A 24,865-nucleotide genomic window follows, 5' to 3' on the forward strand; every position below is an offset into this window, starting at 1 on the left:
GAGTATTTTGCACTTGGGGGAAAATGTATCTGAACTTGTAAAAAGAAATGTTTGGGTTTTGTATTGTCTTTTTTATTATTATTATTATTATTATTGTTATTATTATTATTAAAATACTAAATGAAATGCCTGAACCTGGTGTCTTCCTGTCTCAGTAGCATAGCCTCTAGAACATGGGGAAAGTTCTGAAAAAAAAAATGTCATTGCTTTCAGACAAATTTACCCAATACCTCCATTTCTCACTCTTAGTCCTAATCATTTTAGAATTTAAAAAGTTTGGGGGTCAGGGCCCGGAGAGATAGCACAGCGGCGTTTGCCTTGCAAGCAGCCGATCCAGGACCTAAGGTGGTTGGTTCGAATCCTGGTGTCCCATATGGTCCCCCGTGCCTGCCAGGAGCTACTTCTGAGCAGACAGCCAGGAGTAACCCCTGAGCAATGCCGGTTGTGGCCCAAAAACCAAAAAAAAAAAAAAAAAAACCAAAAAACCAAAAAAAAAAAAAAACAAAAACAGAAATGCAAGTGTCTTTTCTGCAGTATTTTTGGGCTCATAAGGTATAGCCCTAGGATGGGTATTGCTGAATGGAATGAAAACTCAACTTCTAGTTTTTGAGTAATGTTCTATATTGTTTTCCACAAAGCCTCCAATAGTCGACATTCCCACCAGCAGTGAATGAGAGTCCCTTTCTCCCAGCATCTGCGCCAGCGTTGGTTGTTCTTGTTCTTTCTGATGTTTTCCAATCTCTATGGTAGGAGATGATAAGCAAGATAGTCTTTATTGATAAAATTTACTTAGAAAGACATGAGAAAATGATCCATTTTGACCTCACAATGGAGAATTAAGACATCATAGTCGTGTGAATCATAATGTCCATTGTGATGCCACAATCATGAATTGTGACCTCCTAGCGGTGTGTTTCTTTTTTTTTTTTTTTTTTTTTTTTTTTTTTTTTTGGTTTTTGGGTCTCACCCGGCAGTGCTCAGGGGTTACTCCTGGCTCCAGGCTCAGAAGTCGCTCCTGGCAAGCATGGGGGACCATATGGGACGCCGGGATTCGAACCGATAACCTTCTGCATGAGAGGCAAACGCCTTACCTCCATGCTATCTCTCCGGCCCCAGCGGTGTGTTTCTTAATGTCAGGATTGTAAACTATGACACTGTATTTGTGTGCATCATAGTGGTGTGCAGCATAATATCCACTGTGAAACCACAGTGGTAAACTATGACATTATATTGTGGTGTGTCAGAATGACATCATAGTGTTGCACATGATAATGTCCATTGTGACACCACAAACTTGAATTGTGACCTACTGGCAGTGTGTATCTCAATGTCTACTGTGATTTCACAATTTAGAACTATGACGTCAGGCATGGCGTTTCATAATATTCCTTGTGACTTCGTAACCATGAATTATGACATTATAGTGTTGTGCATCATAATGTTCATTGTGACGCTACAAAAAGAAAAAGAAAAAAGAAAGAGAAAAAAAGACATGCGGAAGAGAGTGTAATATATGTTCAAGAGAAAACTCCGGGCTTTTTCAGAGTGGAAAAAAAAGCAGAAAGATGTATGCAAGGCAGAACACAGCCTTGCCAGAGCAAACCAAACTGAAGTTTTTGTTTGTTTTTGGGTCACAGGAGGCTGAGCTCAGGGCTTACTCCTGGTTCTATGCTCAGAAATCACTCCTGGCAGGCACGGGGGATCATATGGGATGCTGGGATTCGAACCACTGTCCTTCTTTATGCAAGGCAAATGCTTTACCACCATGCTATTTCTCTGGCCCCCAAACTGCATATTTTGTATATATTTCAAGCTTATTGGAATATGTTTAAATTTATTTTTTCTTGTTTTTTGAGTCACACCGGCCACGCTCAGGGGTTACTCCTGGTTCTATGCTCAGAAGTCGGTCCTGGCAGGCTCAGGGGACCATATAGGATGCCAGGATTTGAACCACCAACCTTCTACATGCAAGGCAAACCTTTTACCTCCATGCTATCTCTCTGGCCCCCGTGTTTAAATTTATTTTTATTTTCTAATCATTTACTTTGATTTTTGTGTCACACCCAGCTGTGCTCAAGGCTTACTTTTGGCTCTGCGATCAGGAATCATTCCTGGTTGGACTGAGGGAATCAAATGAGACTTGGAGGATAGAACCTGGGCTGGCTGCATGCAAGACAGGAGATGCACTTGCTGTACTATTTATTTTTAATATATAAAATCTTTATGTAAGCACCATGTTTACAAGCATGATTCTAGTTGGGTTTCAGTCATAAATAGAATACCCCTCTTCACCAGTGTAACATTCCCACTATCATTGCCCCCCCCACCCTTGAGACAGGCATTCTACTTCTCTCACTCATTAATATTGTCATGCTAGTTGTTAGTGTAGTTATTTCCCTAATTGCACCACTACTCTTTGTGATGAGCTTCATATTGTGAGCCGGTCCTTCCAGCCCTCATCTTTATTGTCTCTGGGGATTATTACAATAATATCCTTAATTTTTCTTAAAACCCATAGAGAGTGAGACTATTCTGTGTCTATTTCTCTCCCTCTGACTTATTTTACTCAGCATAATAGATTCCATGCACATCCACGTATAGGAAAATTTCATGACTTCATCTCTTCTGATGGCTGCATAATATTCCATTGTGTATATGTACCACAGTTTCTTTAGCCATTCATCTGTTGAAGGGCATCTTGGTTGTTTCCAGAGTCTGACTATTGTAAATAGTGCTGCGATGAATATAGGTGAGAGGAAAGGATTTTTGAGTTCCTAGGGTATATCCCTAGGAAGGAGTGGTATAGCTGGATCATATGAGAGCTCAATTCCCAGTTTTTGGAGGAATCTCCATGTTGTTTTTCATAGAGGTGGACTAGATGGCATTTCCACCAGCAGGGAATGAGAGCTCCTTTCTCTCTACATCCCTGCCAGATGGATTGTTCTTGTTCTTTGTGATGTGTGCCAGTCTCTGTGGTGTGAGATGGTACCTCATTGTTGTTTTAGTCTCTATTTTAAAGGGTTAACTGGTGGGTGAGGGCAGAGGTGGAGAGACAGTACAGCAGCAAAATGTTTGCCCTGCATGGGGCCAACTTTGCTAGATCCCTGAGTCCTGTTCTAAGGACCATGACCTCCCCAGACCAATATTTTAAGTTAAATTCAGAAGTATTGTGCATGTATATAGTACAAAGGGCAATGCATTTGTTTTGCCAACCCATGTTTAAATCCCCAGGACCACAAATGAGCACCCTCAGGAAAGAAGCCTGAGCATGGAACCAAAAACAGTTCCTAAACACTGCTGGCCCAAACACACCCATCATTCCTCACCCCAGAAAGTTAAATTGCAAGTGTTAGACCCTTAACCACTTACACAAAATAAGGAAATAAAAGATAAATGGTTGCAGGGAAGGTCACAATACAGACACAACACACACACACACACATGTATGCACAATGAGGAGATATATAACAGGATAAAGTGAAATGTCTCACTTCCATTTAAGCAATTCATCAGCCAAAAGCCACTCTTTAGGGGCTTGCCTTGCACATGGCTGACCCGAGATGGATTTCTGGGATCTTATCTGGTGCCCTGAACCTGCCAGGAGAGGTTCCTGAGTGCAGAGAGAACCGGGCCAGAGCTATAGCAAAGCGGGGAGGACTTTAGCCTTGCACACTGCGACCCAGCTTCGATCTTCAGCATCCCATTGGGTTCCCCCAGCACTGCCAGGTTTAATTACTGAGTGTAGAGTCAGGAGTAAAACCCTGGGCACTGTCAGGTGTGGATCAAAAGAGCAAATAAAATAAAATGAAACAGGAGCCGGAGAGATAGCACAGCGGTAAGGCATTTGCCTTGCATGTGGCCGACCCAGGACAGACCCGGTTCGATTCCCGGCATCCCATACAGTCCCTCGAGCTTGCCAGGAGTAATTTCTGAGCACAGTGCCAGGAGTAACCCCTGAGCATCGCCAGGGAAGCCCTGAACCAATCAATTAATATTAATAAATAAATAAACTGAAAAAATAAAATAAAGGGGTCGGAGAGATAACATGGAAATAAGGTGTTTGTCTTGCACGCAGAAGGATGGTGGTTCAAATCCCGGCATCTCAGATGGTCCACCGAGCCTGCCAGGAGCGATTTCTGAGTGTAGAGCCAGGAGTAACCCCTGAGCGCTGCCGGGTGTGACCTAAACACCAAAAAATAAGTTAAAATAAAATAAAACAGAGAGTGCTGGGCACAGCCAGGTGTTGGACCCTTATTCCCTGCGACATCTTCCTCCAGGTCCCCCAAGTCGCAGACAGCAATGCAGTTTAAGACGCTTAGAGGGGCACTGTGAGGGGCAGGAGAACACCTGTTTTATTATTTTATTTTATTTTATTTTATTTTTTGGTTTTTGGGTCACACCCGGCGGTGCTCAGGGGTTACTCCTGGCTGTCTGCTCAGAAATAGCTCCTGGCAGGCACGGGGGACCATATGGGACACCGGGATTCGAACCAACCACCTTTGGTCCTGGATCGGCTTCTTGCAAGGCAAACGCTGCTGTGCTATCTCTCCAGGCCCTATTATTTTATTTTATTTTATTCTGTTCTATTTATTTAGTTATTTATTCTATTTATTTATTTAAATTCTATTCTATTTATTTATTTTAATTATATTCTATTTATTTATTTTAATTTTATTCTATTCTATTTATTAATTTTAATTTTATTTTATTTTAATCTATTTATTTATTTTAATTTTATTCTATGTTATTCTGTTTATTTATTTATTTTGTATTCTATTTTGTTTTATTCTATTTTTTCATTCTATTTTTAACTCCGGGTGGGCACACGGGGTGCCGTGGGCCCCGCCCGGGATCCGAACCCGAGGCAGCAGTCTCCGGAAGCCGCAGGTGTCTCCTTCCCGCCTCCCCATCTCCATCCCCATCCTCATCCCCATCTGCGTCCCTATCCCGGGGGGCGGGGCCAGGCGGCGGCGGCGGCGCCCGTCGCTATGGTGACGACGGGGCTGGACCGGGGCGTGGTTACGATGACGTCAGCACGTCGCCGGCAGGGGCGGGGCGTGACGCGAGCGCCGGCCGGCCGGGCTGCGGGGCCCGGGAACCGGGATAGGAGGCCGGGCCTGGAGGGGCGGGGGAGAGAGTGGGATTCCGTACACAGGTTCCGGGGCCCGGGCTCTGCGCGGCGAGAAGAGCTGCAAAAGCGCGGCGGCCCCGGAACCTGGATCCGTAACGCGCGAGGCGAGGCGAGGCGAGGCGAGCTTGCGCGCGGGCGGGCGGGCGATGGCGCAGGCGGGTAGCGGGGCCGGCGCTGGTGGCGGGGCCCGGTGCATGGCGGTCTGTCGGCGGAGTCGCCCTCGGGGGCTGTCAGGTTGGTGGCTGCGGGAAAGGAAGTGGGGTTGCACCATGCCCCTGGGGTGGGAGTGGGAGAGGCCGGGCGGGTGCTGGGCCTCGAACCCGGCGTGCCCAAGCTCCCAGGCCTGCCCCCTTCCCTCCTCCACCCGGCCCCCCAATACTTGCCCCCATGATCCCCAAATCCCCTACCCCATGACCAAACACACACACACCCCACTCACTCACCCTGGTTTCTGCTTCATGGACTCTGCCCCCAAGCAGGCATCTTCCCTCCAGTGGCTGCCCAGGGACCCCCCCCCCCCCCAGAATCCCCCATGACTCCCTTAGTTCCTAAGAGAGTGACTCACTCACCTGACACCCCCCCATTTCTTGGGGGTCCCACCTATACAACCCCCCAACTACCCTATGCACTTCTACAAACTTGGTGGCTTCCCCCCACCAACCTTAGCTGCAATGGTTTGCCAAAGGCATCTTCCCTCCAAGCAGCTGCCCAGGGACACACACACACACACACCCAAATCCTCCAGTGACTCCCTCAGTTCCTAAGAGAGTGATTCACTCACCTGACACCCCCCCGAACTTCTCGGGGATCCCACCTATCACAACTCCCCCATCTGCCCTGTGCCCTTCTACAAACTTGGTGGCTTCCCCGCCAACCTTAGCTGCAGTGGTTTGCCATCATGGTCTTCAGTACTTGACAAGCTTGTGGTCCTCATGATATCTGTGCCAAAACCAACACCCCCCCCCCAACCCACTGACATGCCTCTCCACTTCCAGTCCCCAGCGTCTGTCAGTACATGACTTGACAAATGCCCCTGTACCACCTAGAGAGATGAGGGGAGAGAGAGGAGTTGAGAAGTGGTGGTGGCATGCGTCGGATACCTCAGGGTTTGTATGGTTCTGGATTCAGGGCCCAGCTCTGTCTCATATCATGCTGAGGGTAGGGAAGGGACCTGGGAGCAGTCTCCTCCAAACTCTGAACCATAGTGTCTCCATATTGTGATTATAGTTAGGTTAAATCCCCCCACCCCCACTTCTTTCCAGCTGTGAAATTCTGTTCACAATGTTTGCAGCCCTTGCCCTGAGAAGTTTATTCCTATAATCAGCCCACGGTCAGCTTGCTTTCCAGACCTTCATTTTTCATCTCTCTGACCCTTGAATGGTCAGATCCACTTCCCTTGATCAGTCCTCACCAATTAATTTTGAAAATCAGGTAGCAGAACGTTCCTGAGCCCCAGGGCACAGATGAGACAAGACCCATGTTCCTGAGGGTCATGACCCTTCAGCTCTGAGGCTACCCCGTTTCTCCTGCCTGAACCTGTCTTCATCCCAGGGCAGAGAAAATTATGGTGTCTGCAAAGTGGTGAACACCAGGCCCTTCTACATAAGTCGAGAGGCTCCCAGTAGGTCTTGTTCTGTCCTGGATGCTGAAGACTCAGCAGCGACTCATACCACGTATTAACTGACTTCCTCTGGCCGCCTGGTATTCCTAGTCTCTTCTTCACTCTGCCAAGGCCTCCTCACTTCTCTCTTGTTTCTTTATCCTTGTCCTTGTAGTGCCTTGATGATGGTTGCCACTCAGTGCCCAGTGCCTAAGATCTGACAAGCTTTGAATGTATAAATTAATTTCTCTCTCAATCGACCCAAAGGAAAATTGTTTTGACTTACTTCCCCTTATTCTCTCCTGTCTCTCTGTCTGTCTCTTTCTATTTCTGTCGCTCTCATTTTAAGTAAGTGGAGGGAGAAAATGAAACTTAGATCCCAAACAGCTGTAACTGGACCCAGTTTTCAAAACCCGTTTGTTCTGTTGTCTGTCTGGCCTGAAACCTACAGAGTTTTCCACATTATTCTCGGCCTTTTGTTCCTTGTTGTTTGATGGTTGTTTTTTTTTTTTGTTTTTTGTTTTTTTTTTAAATTGACTCCTAGGACCGCCTCTCTATTCCTCAGGTTTTCTATGACTTTTTGTCCCGTGAGTTGGTGACTTCCTCAAACTGTCCCTAGCATTTGTCTCTGAGACCCCTGCTCTTCACTGAAGCTTTCTTCCTCCTTTGTGCAGGCAGCCAGCTGCTCTTTCACCCTCAGGATCCCTGGGTCTGTAACCCCAGAGCCATGCTCTTACCCTGAGGTGTCTACCACTTCCTGGCTTTCTTCCTAATCCTCACCTGCAGTTCAGCTCCTTACTGCCCAGGATTCTTGCATTCTAAGCCCCTCCAGCCCAGTGGTGGTTTATCATATGATCTCCTTCTATTTTCAGTTTCTGCTCCCGTGTTCTATCTGCCTGCTGTTCTTGGCCTCAGTCTGTTACCTGAAACCACCTATTACCCTTCATCTATTAAAGCCTTTTAAAAAACCCAGCCCCCTCCAGACTCTTGCAAACATGCTCTTTTTTGTTTACTTGCTTTATTTTTGTTTTGGATCTGCACTGGCTGAGCTCCGGACTTATTCCTTCCTCCGTGCTTAGGGATCACTCCTTGCAATGATTGGGGGGGCTGGGAGCATATGTATCACTTGGGATCAAATCACCATCAACCTACCTACTGTGCTATATCTCTGGCCCTCACCTTTCCCATCTTAGCCTGTATACTGTCCCACCCTAAGATCCAGCCTTTTTGTATGCTGACCAGTGGCTTATTCTCTGATTTCCACATCTCCTGGCATCTTCTTCATTTTCATCAGTGCCTGTATGGCTGGAATTTCCCTCCCTGTGTCCTTGTGCCTACCACTCCTAACGTCCTCTTCCTGCCTTCCTCTTGTCCCCCAGACTATCTTGATCAGATAGTCTGATGCTGTAACACTCTGTCCCTTCTAAACTTTTGAATTTAGCCTCTTCCTGCTGTCTGGTGCAACTCCAGGGCCATGGAGTGACCCAGTGGGTCCTCAATCCCTCACATAGGACTGTGAGCAGACCTCACTGGCCTCTTTGATTTGTCCACAGAACTGCGTTCTTCCCCAGCAGCTCGTAGTACTCATTGTGAAGGCCTCAGTTCTTTGGGGAGTAGGAAGGAGAGAGGCCTTGGGACTCCTCTGGAATGTCTGCTGTCGGTGACAGCTCCCAGCATCCTGCTCTGTTTAAGCAGCCTTGCTGTCTGTTCCCCCGGGGGTAGAATGCTTTGAATGTCAGCCTCTTGCCAGCTTTGAATTGGTCTCTTTGTTCCCCAAGCCCTGGGAGGACTGGATGGTGTGTAGCCAGAGGTGACTTTAAAACTCCCCCTCCAAAAGTCTCTTTTGTGGGCCACCCAATTCCCAGGTTTCTCTGATGTACTCAGTGACCCTCTGGCAGTCTGTACAGCAGAGAGCAAAAGGCTGGGATTGGTTTTCAGATCCTGTTATTTTTGTTTTGTTTTATTTGTTTGTTTGAAGGAGCATTTGCCTTTGCCTTGTGAGTGTTTTGTCTCTTCAGAGCACAGAACTTATTCTACCTCGTGTGTTTCTTTTCTCTCTCTTTTTTTTTTTCTGCCTCGTGTTTTTCATGTGCTTTTCTCACCCACTTCCATGGTGATGACCTTGAAGAGAGGTTGGATCTTCTTATTCTTCTGTCATCCATTGTTTTGAAATTTTTTAATGGGAGAGTGGGAGGCGCCATGGGTCAGAGCAGAGAGACAGTCTAGCTGGTAAAAAGCGCTCGCCTTGTTTTTAGCTGGCTCAAGTTCTTCCCCAGGTTCCAAATCAAAATAAGCCCCAGCATTGCCAGGTATAGTGCAGCCCCCACCCCACCAATCAAAATTATTCCTGTTTTTTTTTTTTTTTTTTTGGTCCACACCCTGCTGTGCCTGAATGCTGTGTCTAGTGGTGCATGGGGCAACATGCTATGCCTGCGTCCAACTTGGCCCTTCCACTTACACTTTGCTCAGTCCATTGAGCTCTTTCCAAGCCCTGGTCTCCTGTCATCTTTATCTTGTTGCTTTTTTGCTGCAGGTCATCACTAAACACATCATTGAGTGAATTCAGTCAGAAATCCCGATGATTAAAGAAAATACGGAGTCGGGCAAGCAGCGATGCAGAGGTTTATTCTGTAGCCATGACAACCTCTGAAGCACTTTGCTTCATCCCTGAAAATGGGCACATCCCTTGGTTTATAGAGTCTGGAATTTAGACCTTCCTTTTAGTCATTCTCCAGGTGAGGGAATGAGCATGTTTGCTTTTATCATATTTCTGGCAGGAGCAGACAGATTGGTTGGCATCGCTGCTAGAATACAGTGGTAACAAGGCCAGGATCTGTCACATCCCGACTAGTTCTCAAGACAACAGCTAGTTTAAATATTTGCTGGGCGTTGCAGTGATGATCAAAGAATAGTTTGACTCCAGAATGGCCAATGTAGGTAATTGTAGAAGTTGCTTAGTGGGTCCGTAGGGTTTCTTTATCATTCTTTTTCTGCTTTGGCATGTGTCTTAAAATCTATGGTAAAAATGGGGAAACGTTTTCTTCAGAAGCACCTCAGAGCAAATACCACTTAGCTGGGTTACATTATACATTTAGTCTTGGTATGTGTGTGTGGTTTTAGTGTTTTTCTTTTTTGCTTTTTTGGGGGGGCCACATCCTATGACGCTCAGGGGTTACTCCTGGCCAATCGCTCAGAAATCGCTCCTGGCCTGGGGTACCATATGGGATGGCAGGGATCGAACCAAGGTCTGTCCTGGGTCGGCCACGTGCAAGGCAAACACCTTACCACTGAGCTATCGCTCCGGCCCTGCATGTGATTTTTGGCACCACGCCTGACAGTTACTCTGGGAACTAGTCCCAACTCCGTGTTTGGGAGTCATTCCTGGTGGTATTTGGGCAACCATGCACTGCCAGGGACCGGACCCAAATCCCCACAAGCAAACCATGCACAAAGCCCATTGAGCTATCTTTCCAGCTCCTACATAAACTATATTTCATTTCAGTTGATTGCTGGCCTCTTTCCTCAGATATACCGAAGCTAAATGCAATAATTGGCAACTTGCACTACTTGGGTGGAAAAGAATTGGGAATGTCCTGCCATAGACACCCAGTGCGTCAGTTTACTGCTTCCTAGCCCTGGAGCAGTGCCTAGCGTTAAAGAGAAGATGGGGGGTGGGGGTTGGTTGGGAAGGGAGAGAGAAAGAGATCATGAGAGCGAGAGCTAGCTCTAAGGTCTCTTTCCCTTTTGCCTTAATACCCTCAGGTTTCTAGAAGATCATGAAGGTATAAATGTTCATTGGTTTTTCTCATTCATTCCACAAATGTTTGGCGAATTTTTGTAATAGGTTTTTTTCTAGTATCTGGGGTAAAGCAGTGAATAAAACAAAGTTCTAGGACTTAACAAGCTCATCTAGTAGGCTTGGATATGGGAAGAACATGAAATAAGCCAGTAAGTAAAGTATATACTGAGAATGAAACCAAGAAGAGAGGTGAGTTCTGGAAGTCATGGTGTTTGACCTTTTGAAAATTGAAGTACGGGCCAGAGAGATTAAACAATGGTTGTTAGAGCATTTGCCATGCACGCAGCCAAACTGAGTTCGATCCCTTATACCTCATAAGGCCCTTGAGTGTAGAGCCAGGAGTAAACTCTAAATACCGCCAGGTGTGGATCAAAACACAAACAAAAAATTGAAGTAGTTTTGGGGCTGGAGAAATAGGACAGTGGATAGGGCACTTGACTTGCACATGACTCACCCAGGATCAGTATCTAGCAACTCTATAGGTCCCTGAGCCTGCCAAAAGTGCAGAGCCAGGAGTAAGTCCTGGGCAGAGTCAGGTGTGACCTAGAAACCAAAAATAAAAAATAAATCAAGCCCTCCAGACCTGGGATGTAGTCTCAGTGGTTAAGTGCCTCCCTTGCATGCAAGCGACCTGGGTTTGATCCTCAGCACTTCTGGTACTCCCTTCTATTACTGCTATCATTACTACTACTTATTATTGTTGTTGATGTTGTTGTTGTTATTATTATTACTATTTGGAACTCTCCAGGACATTGTTATGAAAAAGTAACGTTTGAGCTAAGAGTCTGAAAGAAGTTTAGAGGTGAGCAGAGCATGGATCTGGGGGAAGGGTATTCCCATCAGAGGAAACAACTAGCAGCAGGCCCCGAGACAAGAATGTGTGTGGTGTGTTTGAGAAACATGAATACCTCAGTCAGTGCTCCTGTTGTTGGGAAGAGGGGAGACAGCAGGAAGTATGGCAGTGGAGGTAGATGGGGGATAGATCATGTTGAGTCTTGGGTGGGGGATATCACACCTTGGTGCTCAGGGCTCACTCCTATCTATGCACTAGGGGATCACCCCTGGTGAGAATTTGGGGGACTTTACGGGGTGCCAGATTATAAGGAGGGTGAGCATCTTACCCGACTTATTTTCTCTAACACCAGGTTGAGTCTCAAAGACTTTATTGGGACCTGAGCAATAGCACAGCAGGCAGAGCATTTACCATGCATGCTACCAACTGGGATTCAATCCCCAGACTTCCATATGTTGTATACACACACACACACACACACACCAATACTAACCCATCAGAAATAATTCCTTAGCACAGAACCAGGAGTAAAACCTGAGCACCCCAAAACAAACAAACAAACTATTGTGAATTTTAAGTGAGATGGGAGCCATCAAAGCACCCTAGGAAGGCAGGTGGGGTGATTGAGAAGAAACTACCAGGGCAAGGGAGGAAACTGATGGGGAGGCCACTGTATGCCCAGGCAAGAGGAGTTGGTGGCCAGAAGCCAGTGTAAAGCCGAAGTGGAGGAAGAAGTGGTTGGATTCACGGACAAGTCAGCAGTTTTGCTAATGGACTTGCCGTGGCAAGTGAACAAAATAGAGAAAGTGAGGCTGGCTCCCTCAGTGTGCCTCGAGCAAGGTGGCTCTTGAGAAGAAGCTAGGGAGTTAACTTGGGAACACACCCGGGTCTGGGAGGCTCATGGATGGGCCATGTGAAGTGTGCAGGTGGACGCACGAATCTGTCCAGCTAGGAGCCGTCCACTGTCCTGGGAATGGAAGGGCCCAGGAGGGACCTGTGTGCCCCTTTGGGATTCTGATGCGTCTGCCCTCTGGGATTTCGTGTGCTAGATAACACTGCTTACTCTCAGCAGTGCCAAGGGTAGAAGATGGGCCTCCTGCACCAAGCCTGATAGCTCCAGCCTTGCCTGACCCCTCTTTAAGACTAGGAATGAGTGACTGGAAAAGGGGTGAAAGTGCTCAGGGTAGAAATAGATTATCTGGGTACCTCAGAGCATTTTGGAAGCACTGGTGTCGGTGGTAAAGTTTCGTGTTTTTTGTTTTTGGGTCACAGCTGGCCTGGCAGGCTCGGGGGACAATATGGGATGCAGGGAATCGAACCATTATTCATCCTGAGTTGGCTGCATGCAAGGCAAATGCCCTACAGCTGAGCTATCTCTCCAACCCCTTAAGGCTTGTTCTTGGTCCAGTTCTAGAGAGAGATGAGGCAAAGGAGGAAAAAGTAAGGGAAAAGGGTGGTGGAACAGGAGTAAGGTGACTCCATTGCCACCCTCTTGTTCCTGCTTAGCCTAGAAAGCTCCTACTTTCTCTAGTCAATGGAGGTCTTCAAATCGGATCTCCAGGATTTCATTTAGGCCCAATTCATAGTAAACGGGACTGATTTAGGATTCAAACACGAGCTGGAAGCCCTGTTAGCTCTGTGGCCTAACAGTTCTTCGGTCCTCGGGTATATATTCTCTGTTAGGTGATGAGGATTACGCCAAGGATGTGTATTCTCTGGAAACTTAAATTCTAATCAGAAGAACAGGAAAAAAGAGTGTGTTACTTATTTCCTGCTCTGCCAGAAGTCAAGATCCAGGCAGACACAGAGCAGTTGAGTAGTGCCCTACCGCTCCGTCCATGCACTGTGGTTTGTCATTTGGTTGTTGACGTTAAATTATAGAGTGGGAGAGAGCCGTCCCATTGACAGTTGCCCACAGAGTTGGTACAGGCTGACCTTGCAGCTAGCAGAATGAAGACATTTATTTCACTTAATGGAATAGAGACATTTATTCTGTTCTGGTGAGTGAGTGAAAGAAAAACCCACCAAGAAATGACCTCAAGTGCCACTGAAGCCATTGCCTTTAGTGGCCTTAAGCTTCTTACAGTTTCCCATGTGCCTCTTGCCCCAACACTCCTCAGGCAGGTAGAGAAATGGCGAGTGTGGGTCCTGCGGTGACCTTTGTATTGCTGACAGCAGTGTGGGTCCTGCACATGCAGTTTGAAGTCAGGGCACTGTCGAGTTTGATCATGAGTGTCAAGCCTCCGGCCAGAAGGCAGGCAGAGTGCTTCAGTGCCTCATGGTTAAACCCAGACTCTGCCGACCCAGTCATTCACCTCCAAGAAGCCCAGACTGGACTTGTTGAACTTCATACTGGTACCCTTTGCTTAACTTTTAAGCTCTGTTTTGTTTGGAGGCCATTCCTAGTGATGCTCAGTGCTTCCTCCTATTCTGTGCTCAGGGATCACTCCTGGTGGGGCTCTGGAGACCAAAGAGGCTGCTGGGGATTGAGCCTCAGTTCATTGTCCATAAAGCAAATGTCCTATCTACTGTACTACAGCTTCAGGCCATTCTGCTTAACTTTTGTTAGAAATGCCCACTGTAGGGCCAGAGAGATAGCATGGAACATGCGTGCAGAAGATCGGTGGTTCGAATTCTGACATCTCGTATGGTCCCCTGAGCCTGCCAGGAGCGATTTCTGAGCATAGAGCCAGGAGAACCCTTGAGCGCAGCCCGGTGTGACCCAAAAACCAAAAATAAATAAATAAATAGAATGCCCACTGTGTCTATTCCCTTGCAGACACAAATTTACTTCATATTGTTTTACAAAACAAAGGCAAGTGGAATTATCAAAATTTAGATTAATATAAAAGTCAATTTGGGATAATTGTTATATTTCTCAGTGGTGTTACTAAAGTCATTGAAGATACACTGGGCTAGTTGGTACTAATTGAGCCTTAATACAAATTAAGTTGTTCTGTTTTTTGTTTGTTTGTTTGTTTTGGGACCATACCCAGTGCCACTCAGAGGTTACTCCTGGTTCTGCGTTCAGAAATCACTCCTGGCAGGCTCAGGGGGACCATATGGGATGCCGGGGATTGAACCTGGGTCTGACCAGGTCAGCCACATGCAAGGCAAATGCCCTGCTGTTCTGCTATCACTCCAGCCCCAACTTAAGTTGTTCTGTTGTTCAGGTTCACTAAGCTGGGTTGTTTTCTATGTAAATTTCTGTCAGATTTGCTCTGATCCTACTGGGTTGACACTACTAAAATTTGGAGGTGTTGCACTCCAAGTCCTTATTTATTTTAATTTATTTAGTTTTGTGGCTATATCTGGCGGCGCTCAGTGGTTACTTCTGGCTCTGCACTCAGGAATCACTCCTGGCAGGCTCAAGGGACCATATGGGATGCCAGGGATTGAATCCAGGTAGGCTGCATGCAAAGCAAGCTCCTTACCTATTTAATAAACACATTGGCCCCCAAGCCCTTTTTTTGTTTGGTTTTTGGGCCACACCCAGCGATGCTCAGGGGTTAGTTACTCCTGGCTCTGCATTCAGAAATTGCTCCTGGCAGGCTTGGGGGACCATATGGGATGACTGGGACCAAACCCAGGTCTGTCCTGAGTCAGCTGTGTGCAAGGCAAACGCCCTACCACTGTGCTCTCTCTTCGGCCCAAAACCCTTTTGTGGTGTGTGTGTGTGTGTGTTTCTGTTTTTTGTTTTTTTTTTGGGGGGGGGTTTGCACCTAGCGGCACTTGGTTACTCCTGGCTCTGTGCTCAGAAATCGTTCCTGGTAGGCACAGGGGACCATATGGGATGCCAGGATTTGAACCACTGTTTGTCCTGAGTTGGCTGCTTGCAAGGCAAACGCCCCACTGCTATGCTATTATTATTTTTTTTAATAATATTTTTATTTAAACACCATGACTACACACATGATTGTAGTTAGGTTTCAGTCATAAAAAGAACACACCCCCCCCCCTTCACCAGTGCAATCTTCCCACCACCAATGCCTCCACCTCCTCCCTCCCCCATCCCCTGCCTATATTCGAGACAGGCTTTCTACATCCTTCACTCGATGACATTGTTATGATAGTTCTCAGCGTTGTTATTTCTCTAACTGCACTCACCACTCTTTGTGATGAGCTTCATACCTTGAGCCGGACCTTCCGACAAACCTTATTTTTTTCTTTTGTTTTTCTTCTGACTAGTCAACCATCTTTCCCAGATTCTTTATGCCACTGGTAACACCCAGGAGACCTTAGTCTGTGCCTTGTTTTTTTATTTAATATATTTTGAGGATCTTTCCATGTTAATATGTAAAGCATCTCCTCACTTATTTATCTCTCCATTGTATGGAAGTTCTGAATGACCCAGCATTTGCAATGCTCTAATTTTTTGCTGTCATCGCAGGCAGGGAAGCCACAAATAACCTTGGCCAATGCCATTTTCTCACACCGGTGCCTCTCTCCATAGGCTAGTCATGAAATTGCTGGGCCCGACTGTATGTATACTTGTATCACCTTGGTATCACCAAGGGTGTATGCTCCACGCACCTTGTAATTCTGTGTGCTCCACCAACAGTAGAAGATGCTTCCCAGGAGCCCTGGGACTATGTTTTGTGTTCAGATGAACTGGAAATCAATGCAGGATACCCACCAGGGCACTTTTCTACAAGACGCACAACGCACAACACAGCCCTGTTGGATGAATATTGCACCTTACGGGGGATACAAAGCCAAGTATAGGGCCTATGGTGGTCATGAAAGAAGAAAGGAAGAAAATCTCCAGGGGCTCTGTGAAGAGGGAAGTCCTCTGCCCCTGTCCCTAGCCAGGCAGGATCTAATGGGACAGTGATGTCTTTCTGTGCCTGAAGGGAGGTGGTACAGCCGGGACTGGAAAATGGAGAGACCGAAGGAGCACTCAGGAAGATGCACACGGGGTCTTGTTCACTGGGGAGCTGTCTCACACAAAGGCTTGTGGCATTTGACTTCAGGAATATTTTTCTGTCTTCCTTTAAAAAAAAAAAAACAAAAACAGGGGCCGGAGAGATAGCATGGAGGTAAAGCGTTTGCCTTTCATGCAGGAGGTCATCGGTTCGAATCCCGGCGTCCCATATGGTCCCCCGTGCCTGCCAGGAGCAATTTCTGAGCCTGGAGCCAGGAATAACCCCTGAGCACTGCCTGGTGTGACCCAAAAACCAAAAAAAAAAAAAAAAAAAAAAAAAACGTGTCTCCTTTTAGCACATCTCCTTCCAGCTCTTCTGCCCTCTTCTCACTTGGAAGTTAGGGTTTCTTAACTGGAAATTGGTTGAACTTAAGTTGAAACTGGATAAACTTTGAATCTTCTGTCTTTTCTTTCTCCTTTTTCTTGAGTGTTTGGCCTACACTTGGCAGTACTTGGGGATCATTTCTGGTGGGTTCAGAGGGCCACATGTGGTGTCAGGGATCACAGTTGGTGACTGCCTGCATACCTTTTAACCTACTGTAAAATAAGATCCATCTGTCTTTTTGGTTCTTTTATTGGTTTTTGGGTCACACCTGGTGGCACTCAGGGGTTACTCCTGGCTCTGCATTCAGAAATTGCTCCTGGCAGGCATGGGGGACCATATGGGATGCTGGGATTTGAATCACCATCAGTCCTGGATTGGCTGTGTGCAAGGAAAACAACCTACCACTGTGCTATTTCTCCAGCCCCTTTGTTTTTTTATTTTGGGGCCACACTCAGGGTTGTTGAGGGGTTACTTCTGGTTCTGCAGTCAGTAATCACTCCTGCTGGCTCAGAGGAATATATCGAAGCCAGGGATTGAACCTGGGTTGACCATGTGCAAGGCAAAACCCTTTACTCGCTCCAGGCTCCCATCACTTAGTATCTTAACACTGTTCTGTAAAACTCTGTCTTTGTGGTTCTTGATTTGTTTTGGTGCCTACCCAGTAGTGCTCATGGCATGGGTCAAGGGCATTGACTCCAAAGACCCATGTTCAATAGCTTATACATGGTCCCATGAGCACTGCTGGGCATCAGCCTGGAGGTTTCTGAGCACTATTGGGCCCAGGCAGTGCCATGCGTCCAGAAGTTAGTATTGATGCCTGTGGCCACATCGCTGAATAACATCAGGCGTGGTTCCTGTGTCCCCCTGACCCTGTTCTGGATGGAAACTAATCCTTGTCCCCTTCCCCACAAATGGGAAAAACTTCAAAACTTCCCTTTATTTCTAAATGTTATAGTTTTTGTTTGGATTAACTGATGAAAAATATATAATCTTTTTATTTGTCCCAGAAGTAGTTTTTATTAATACAGTGCTTTAAAATAACTACTGTAGGGGACAGAGAGATAGCATAGAGGTAGGGTGTTTGCCTTGCATGCAGAAGGAGGGTGGCTCGAATCCCAGCATCCCATATGGTCCCCCGAGCCTGCCAGGAGCGATTTCCGAGCATAGAGCGAGGAGTAACTCCTAAGTACTGTCGGGTGTGACCCAAAAACCAAAACAAAAAACAAAAAAATAACTAATATAATTTGTGACTACTCTACATATAATAACTAGATTCTGATGAAATACTTCATTTTATGGGGGACACATTCAGTAAATTTTTTGGGGGGTTTGGGTCACACATGGCAGTGCTCAGGGGTTAGTCCTGGTTCTGCACTCAGAAATTGCTTCTGGAAGGCTTGGGGGACTATATGGGATGCTAGGAATTGAACCAATTCCTGGGTTGGCTGTGTGCAAGGCAAATGCCCAGTCACTGTGCTATCACTCCGGCCCAATACATACAATAATTTTTAGGAGTTACTTCTAGCTCTGCACTCAAGAACTATTTCTGGTGGTGTTCAGGGATCATATGGGATGACAGGGATTAATCCTGGGTCAGCTGCCTGTACTGTATCTCTAGCCCCTGAAATATTTCCATTTCCAATGCCCCTCTCAACCCAAGAGTACTCCAGGCTGAATTACAAATACAATTAACATGTAACTTTGTCCTGCCTGTATCAGTTGACTTTGGTGTATGGAATAACCCTTGCAGAACTAGACTTCTGGGACTATAGACTATAGCCTTAGTATAACAAGTAGGACCTCCGTTGCACACAACTGACCCAGGTTTGAACCCTGTCATTCCAGATGGTCCCCTGAGCATCTCAGGGTGTGGCCTCCAAACAAAAACCACAGCTCCTTTCATGGACTAAAGATTGGTTTGAAACTCAGCCATAGTTGCTCTTCTGGATGTTTATAGTATGAAAATTTACCAAAAAAATATATATGACTGAAAATCAGATTAACAAATTGTTTTAGGTTAAATGAATTCCTTTCCCCAGTAACAGTAACAGAGTCTACTTTTTTTTTTTTTTTTTTTTTTGGTTTTTGGGCCACACCCAGCAGTGCTCAGGGGTTACTCCTGGCTGTCTGCTCAGAAATAGCTCCTGGCAGGCACAGGGGACCATATGAGACACCGGGATTTGAACCAACCACCTTGGGTCCTGGATCGGCTGCTTGCAAGGCAAACGCTGCTGTGCTATCCCTCCGGGCCCAGAGTCTACATTTTCAGTCCCTTTGGAATGGAAAATAATCCACTTTGCCTAATTACTCCCTCTTCTGAGACTAATTCAAGTAGAAAAACACTGTAGCTGCAATATAGGAACCAGACTAAAATGTCACTCGGAGTTTTCACATCCCTGTGCCTTTTGCAAAGAGATGTGTAGCTACATTCTAAATTTTTTTTTTTTTTTTGTTTTTGGGCCAACCCGTTTGACGCTCAGGGGTTACTCCTGGCTATGCGCTCAGAAATCGTCCCTGGCTTGGGGGGACCATATGGGACACCGGGGGATCCAACCGAGGTCCTTCCTTGGCTAGCGCTTGCAAGGCAGACACCTTACCTCTAGCGCCACCTTCCCGGCCCCACATTCTAAATTTTTATGGCATTAATGCAAATGCAGGTTTCTGTTGGGAATTTCCTGCATTCTATTTTTTGTTTTTGATTTTTTTTGTTTGGTTTTTGGTTTTAGGGTCACACCTGGCGACACTCAGGGGTTACTCCTGGCTCTGTACTCAGAAATTACCCCTGGCAGGCTCAGGGGACCTTATGGGATGCTGGAATTTGAACCACCGTTTGGCTGCGTTCAAGGCAAATGCCCTACTTACCGCTGTGTTCTCTCTCCAGCCCCTATTTTTGAATTTGGGCCACACCTGGCTACACTCTGGCTCTGTGCTCAAAAATTGCTCCTGGCAGGCTGGGGGATGCTGGGGATTGAGCCCGGGTCCATCCCATGCCCATCCCATGTCTGCGGCCTGCAAGGCAAATGCTCTACCTCTGTGCTATCATTCCGCCAACCCCTGCTTGCTCTTTAGCATTTGGAAACTCACAGAAGTAGCCGGTTTCACTAGGCCTTTATTGTATGACAACAAATATGGAGTCATTTTGCTACAGTTCTTTCAAATCTGGGTCTCATTTGGTTGTTCCTTTATTCTCTCAGCCTTCTTCTCTTAGCCTGCTGCCTCTGTGTTCACATTCTGAGTGAAAATTAGGATAGGCATTTGCCTTGTACTCGGCGATCTGGGTTCGATTCCTGGCATGTCACCTGGTCCGCCCAAGCCTACCAGGAGTAATTTCTGAGTGCAGAGCTGGGAGTAACCCCTGAGTGCTGCCAGGTGTGGCCCAAAAACAAAAAACAAAAAAAAGGAAAATAAAATAAAATTAACTGACATGTATTCTTTCCAGTCAAAGTAGAATAGCCCTTTTTCCCCCCAAGCAAATCCCTTCCCTCTTCTTATTTATACATTATTATTTATACATTATTTATATTTTGGGCCCTTGTTCCAAATAGCCAAAGTGTTAGGTACTGGTTGGCAGAAGACAGACTCTGGAGTTTGTCCCCATCAAGGAAAACCAGTTTGGATGTGGATCTGATTTGGATGTGGATTCAATTTGATGGCTTCCATAGAGAAGCACAGACTGTGGCTGCTGCTTACCGCCCTGTCTTTCTCCGCCCTTCACTGCCTGCTTTGAGAGGCAGTTTAATCCTGTCTTGCCTCATACGGAGTCCTGAGACAGGCTGTCTAGAAGGGAGAGCACTCGGCATACGCTGTATGCAGGAACCCGAGGGTCAGGTCTGTTGCTAGTCCTGAAAGAGTTGTCAGAGTTCATTTTTGGCCTTTCTTTTGCCCTGACTTATTTTTCCTTTGTGTGTGTGTGGGGGGGGGGAGGGCAGTGCTCAGGGCCAACTCCTGGCTCTGCTCTCAGGGATCACTACTGGAGATGCTCCAGGGACCCATCTGGGCTGTGTGGCCTGTAAGCAACCTGTCTGGCTCTGTACTCAGGAATTACTCCTGGTGGTGCTTGAGGGACCACAAGGGATGGTGAACCTGGGTTGGTTGGTTGCTTGCAAGGCAAATACCCTATCCACTATACTATCATCCCGGCCCCAGAATTTTTTGTTTTAGCAGGCTTGGGACCATATGGAATGCTAAGGATTGAACTCGGGTGGGCTGCATGCAAAGCAAATGCCCTACCTACTATGCTATTACCACACACACACAGTTTTCTTTGAGGCACACACACACACACACACACACACACACACACACAGTTTTCTTTGAGGCTAAGGAGTTTTTGTTAGTTTGTTTTTGGGTTATACTCAGCGGTGCTCAGGGGTTATTCCTGACTCTGCACTCAGAAATCGCCCCTGGCAAGCTCGGGGAACCATATGGGATTCTGGAATTCAAACTACCATCCATTCTGGGTTGGCCGTGTGCAAGGCAAATGCCCCATCACTGTGTTATCTCTCTGGCCCCAAGAGAGTTGTTGTTTTGAGGAACTCTGCTGCTGGCATTTCTGTTGTCATGAGGCCAAGAAAGAATGAGTTGAAGCTACAGTGGGTTAGATGGAACCATTTGACAATCAATATTTAAGTATTTAGAGTGCTGTCTGCATGTCACAGTGGGCCAACAGAAGGAAGATGAAATGTGTCAGATCCCACACAGTAGAGATCTGGGGCCAGCCAGACAGACTTCAGCACTCAACTTGCTACAGGAATAGGTGCCTGTCATTCCCTCTGGCAGGCACAAGGGACCATATGGGATGCCAGGATTCAAACCACTGTCCTTCTGGATGTAAGGCAAATGCCCTACCTCCATGCTATCTCTCCAGCCCCATCAACATAATCTGTTTTGAATCCTTATGATCAAACTCAACAAGTTCTCAGCTTGGGAGGATTCGTCTTCTTTTTTCCTTTGGTTTTGGCAGTGCCAGAGATCAAACCTAGAGCCTCACCTGCAAGGCCAGTGGCCACGCCACTACAGAGCCACATTCTGCCCCGTCTCTTCCCACTTGACATGCTTTATTTGCTCTGTCCCTGTGTCCCTGCTGTGGAAAGATGCTGTGAACACTTACGTGACTTTGTCCATCTTCTTAGATCTGTGACCCAGAAGGACGTCTCTGACCTCAGCCGTGGCTCCTGGTGCTGGCCAGAAGCCAGCTTCATGTCTGAGTGCGTGGGTAACAGTGGGCCATGGAGAGCTTGGGGCTGCAGCCGGTAACCCTCAGCGATGGGACGATGGCCTACATCCAGCAAGCCGTCAAAGGTGAGTCTGTGGCCATGGGTCCCATCCCCTCTCTGCAGTTCTCTCCGCCAAGTAGTCTTGGATGAGCCTAGTGAGGAAGGAGGCCTGGGGAGAACCTCATCTGGGCTCAGCACTAGGAGTCAAAACGGGCCATAGGCCGAGTGTCTTCCATCTTGTCGGTAGTTGCTGTATTTTTGGGAAGAATGAATGTGATGGTTAGGATGTCAAGCTGTCCAGCTGTCCCCTGCCCAGGGTCTCAGTACTTCACTGCTCTTGAATCTCAGCAAGTAGATTCTCTAGAAGTAGATCATCGTAATTCAAGGTTGACCCTCATGAGGCTTAGTAATATATGTGCCAGACCTCTAAAAGAACCATTTTAAGTAATTTTTTGTCACTTAAACTGTCTACTAAGTACAGTAGGTAGGGTGCTTGCCTTGGACATGCAGGACCCTTCTTTGGATATGCAGGTTCACTTCCTGGCATCCTCTAACGTTCCTCAAGCACCACCAGAAGTGATCCCTGATAACAGAGCTTGAAGTAACCTCTGGGCGTTGTTGGATGTGACCCCAAAACAGTAACAAAAACAACAACAACCACCAAAAAAGCACAACTAAGGGCTGGAGCAATAGCAAAGCAGTAGGGTGTTTGCTTGAATGCAGCCAACTCAGAACAGACCCGGGTTTGATTCCCAGCATCCCATATGGTCCTCTGAGCCTGCCAGCCAGAGCCGATTTCTGAGTGCAGAGCCAAGAGTAACCACTGTACTCCACCGGGTGTGGCCTCCCAATAAAAACAAACAGAAAAGGAGCAACTACCTACTGAGCATTTACATGTACAAGATCTACCTCTAGTTCCAGAGGGAGGCCCCCAAGCATAGATTCTACATTTGAGTTCACACCAGGGTCACCAGCAATGAAATGTAGAGCTCAGCAAGACTCAACTCAGTGAGGAGTTGGTGTGTATGGGTTCCCCAAAGGTAGAAACACTGCAGGGGGAGCTGAACCAGTATGACTGGGCTTCTTCACATGAGAATCTCAAAATCCTAATTGAAAACAACCAACTAACAACTCATTTTTATATTTTAGTACCCATTTCCTCTTCTTTTTCTTTTAGTTTTTGGAACGTATCTGGCAGTACTCAGGGCTTACTCTTGGCTCTGTGCTCAAGGATTACTCCTGGCAGAGCTAGGGAACTATTTGGGGTGTCAGGGATGGAACCCTAGTGGGCTGCTTACAAGGCAAACATCCTACCAATGGCACCATTTCTTTAGCCTGCCTTCCTTCCTTCCTTCCTTCCTTCCTTCCTTCCTTCCTTCCTTCCTTCCTTCCTTCCTTCCTTCCTTCCTTCCTTCCTTCCTTCCTTCCTTCCTTCCTTCCTTCCTTCCATTTGCCATTAGGCCAGTCTCCCCTTCTGGGTTGGAAATCCCCTCTGAACCCAAGATTGTGGGTCAGTGAGTAAAGCTGTTTGAAGTGGCAGGAAGGAAATTTGTGGGGGACTCTAGGGCTTCTCATGCATGGTGTCTTGTCATCAGTTTCTCCGAGACAGCAGTGAGGAGACAAGAAGACTGTCCCCATTGCTCAGACACATGGGCTGCACCTCCACCAACACCTCCCTACCCCCCATCTCTCGGTTTCCAACCCACAGGAGAGAAGCTGCTTGAAGGCCAAGTTATCCAGCTTGAGGACGGGACGACTGCATACATCCACCAAGTGACTGTGCAGAAAGGTGAGGGCGCCTGAGACATTCTCTCCTCGTGGGAGGGCGGCTGGGGCCTCTCCATCCACCCTGCCCCCTGGGTCCTGGCATCATGCTGGAGAGAAAGGTGGACGTGGCTCTCATTGCAGAAGCTCTTTCCTTCGAGGATGGGCAGCCAGTACAGCTGGAAGATGGCAGCATGGCCTACATACACCGCACCCCCAAAGGTGGGTTCTGCGCGGCACAGGGATCATACCTAGGAGCTGGGGTATGCACAAGAAACTCCCCGCTAGTCTCAGCCATGCTCTCTTTCCCTGGGACAGATCAGCAGGAACCTTGAAGGCAGTTTTTCAAACCCAGAGTCTTTCATGATTGTTTTGTTTTGTTTTTCCACATCTAACAGCACTAGGGTTACTCCTGGCTCTGTGCTCAGAAATCACTCCTCAGAGACCCTGGAGACCATGTGAGATGCCGGAAATCGAACCCAGTTCGGTCACATGCAAGGCAAATGCCCTGTCCACTATCGCTCCAGCCCCTGCAAGTCCAGAGTTTGGGGACTTAAAGTCAGAACCAGCTAAGTGGGCTGGAGAGATAGCATGGAGGTAAGGCGTTTGCCTTGCATGCAGAAGAATGGTGGTTTGACTCTCAGCATTCCATATGGTCCCCTGAACCTGCCAGGAGCAATTTCTGAGCGTAGAGCCTGGAGTAACAGAAAAAGAACCGACTAAGCATATCACTTCAAATCAGGAGTAAAGAGTTACTAACATTTTGATTATCTGGTTTTGTGAAGGTTTTAGGTTGTTTTGTTTTGGGGCCACACCTAGTGGCGTTAGGAGTTACTCCTGGCTCTGTGCTCAGGATTCTTGGCGGTACTCTGGGGAACCTATAGGATGCCAGGGATCAAACTCAGGTCAACCATATGCAAGGCGCATGCCCTACCTGCTATATGATCATGCCAGCCCTATTTGGTTTTGTTTTGGGAACATTCCCAACAATACTCAGGACTTACTCCTGCTCTGGGATCACTGCTGGGGGGCTCAGGGCACCCTATGGGGTACTAGGGATAGAACCCAGGTTGTTATGCTTGCAAGACAAGCTGTACTGTGGCTCTAAGCTCGAGTTAGTGACATTTTTTGTTTTGTTTGTTTTTTATGGATCACACCCGGCAGCACTTGGGGATTACTCCTGGCTCTATGCTCAGAAATCACTCCTGGCAGGCACAGGGGACCATGTGGGATGCCGGGATTTGAACCACCATCCTTCTGCAAGCAAAGCAAATGCCCTACCTCCATGCATGCTATCTCTCTGGCTCCAGTTA

General features: G+C 47.1%; 1 protein-coding gene across 2 annotated transcripts in view; it reads left to right on the top strand.

The window, feature by feature from the left end:
* The first annotated feature begins 5,250 nt into the window (after nt 1-5,250).
* ZNF76 (zinc finger protein 76) overlaps nt 5,251-24,865 on the top strand; it is a 28,757-nt gene continuing 9,142 nt past the window's right edge. For both annotated transcript variants that reach the window (XM_049765254.1, XM_049765255.1), the window contains exons 1-4: nt 5,251-5,365; nt 21,705-21,873; nt 23,497-23,577; nt 23,697-23,774. In XM_049765254.1, coding sequence (XP_049621211.1) covers nt 21,801-21,873; nt 23,497-23,577; nt 23,697-23,774 — 232 coding nt within the window. In that variant the 5' untranslated portion in view covers nt 5,251-5,365; nt 21,705-21,800. The remainder of the gene's footprint in view (nt 5,366-21,704; nt 21,874-23,496; nt 23,578-23,696; nt 23,775-24,865) is intronic.

This window comes from Suncus etruscus, chromosome 18, assembly GCF_024139225.1.
Source record: "Suncus etruscus isolate mSunEtr1 chromosome 18, mSunEtr1.pri.cur, whole genome shotgun sequence".
Classification (NCBI taxonomy): domain Eukaryota; kingdom Metazoa; phylum Chordata; class Mammalia; order Eulipotyphla; family Soricidae; genus Suncus; species Suncus etruscus.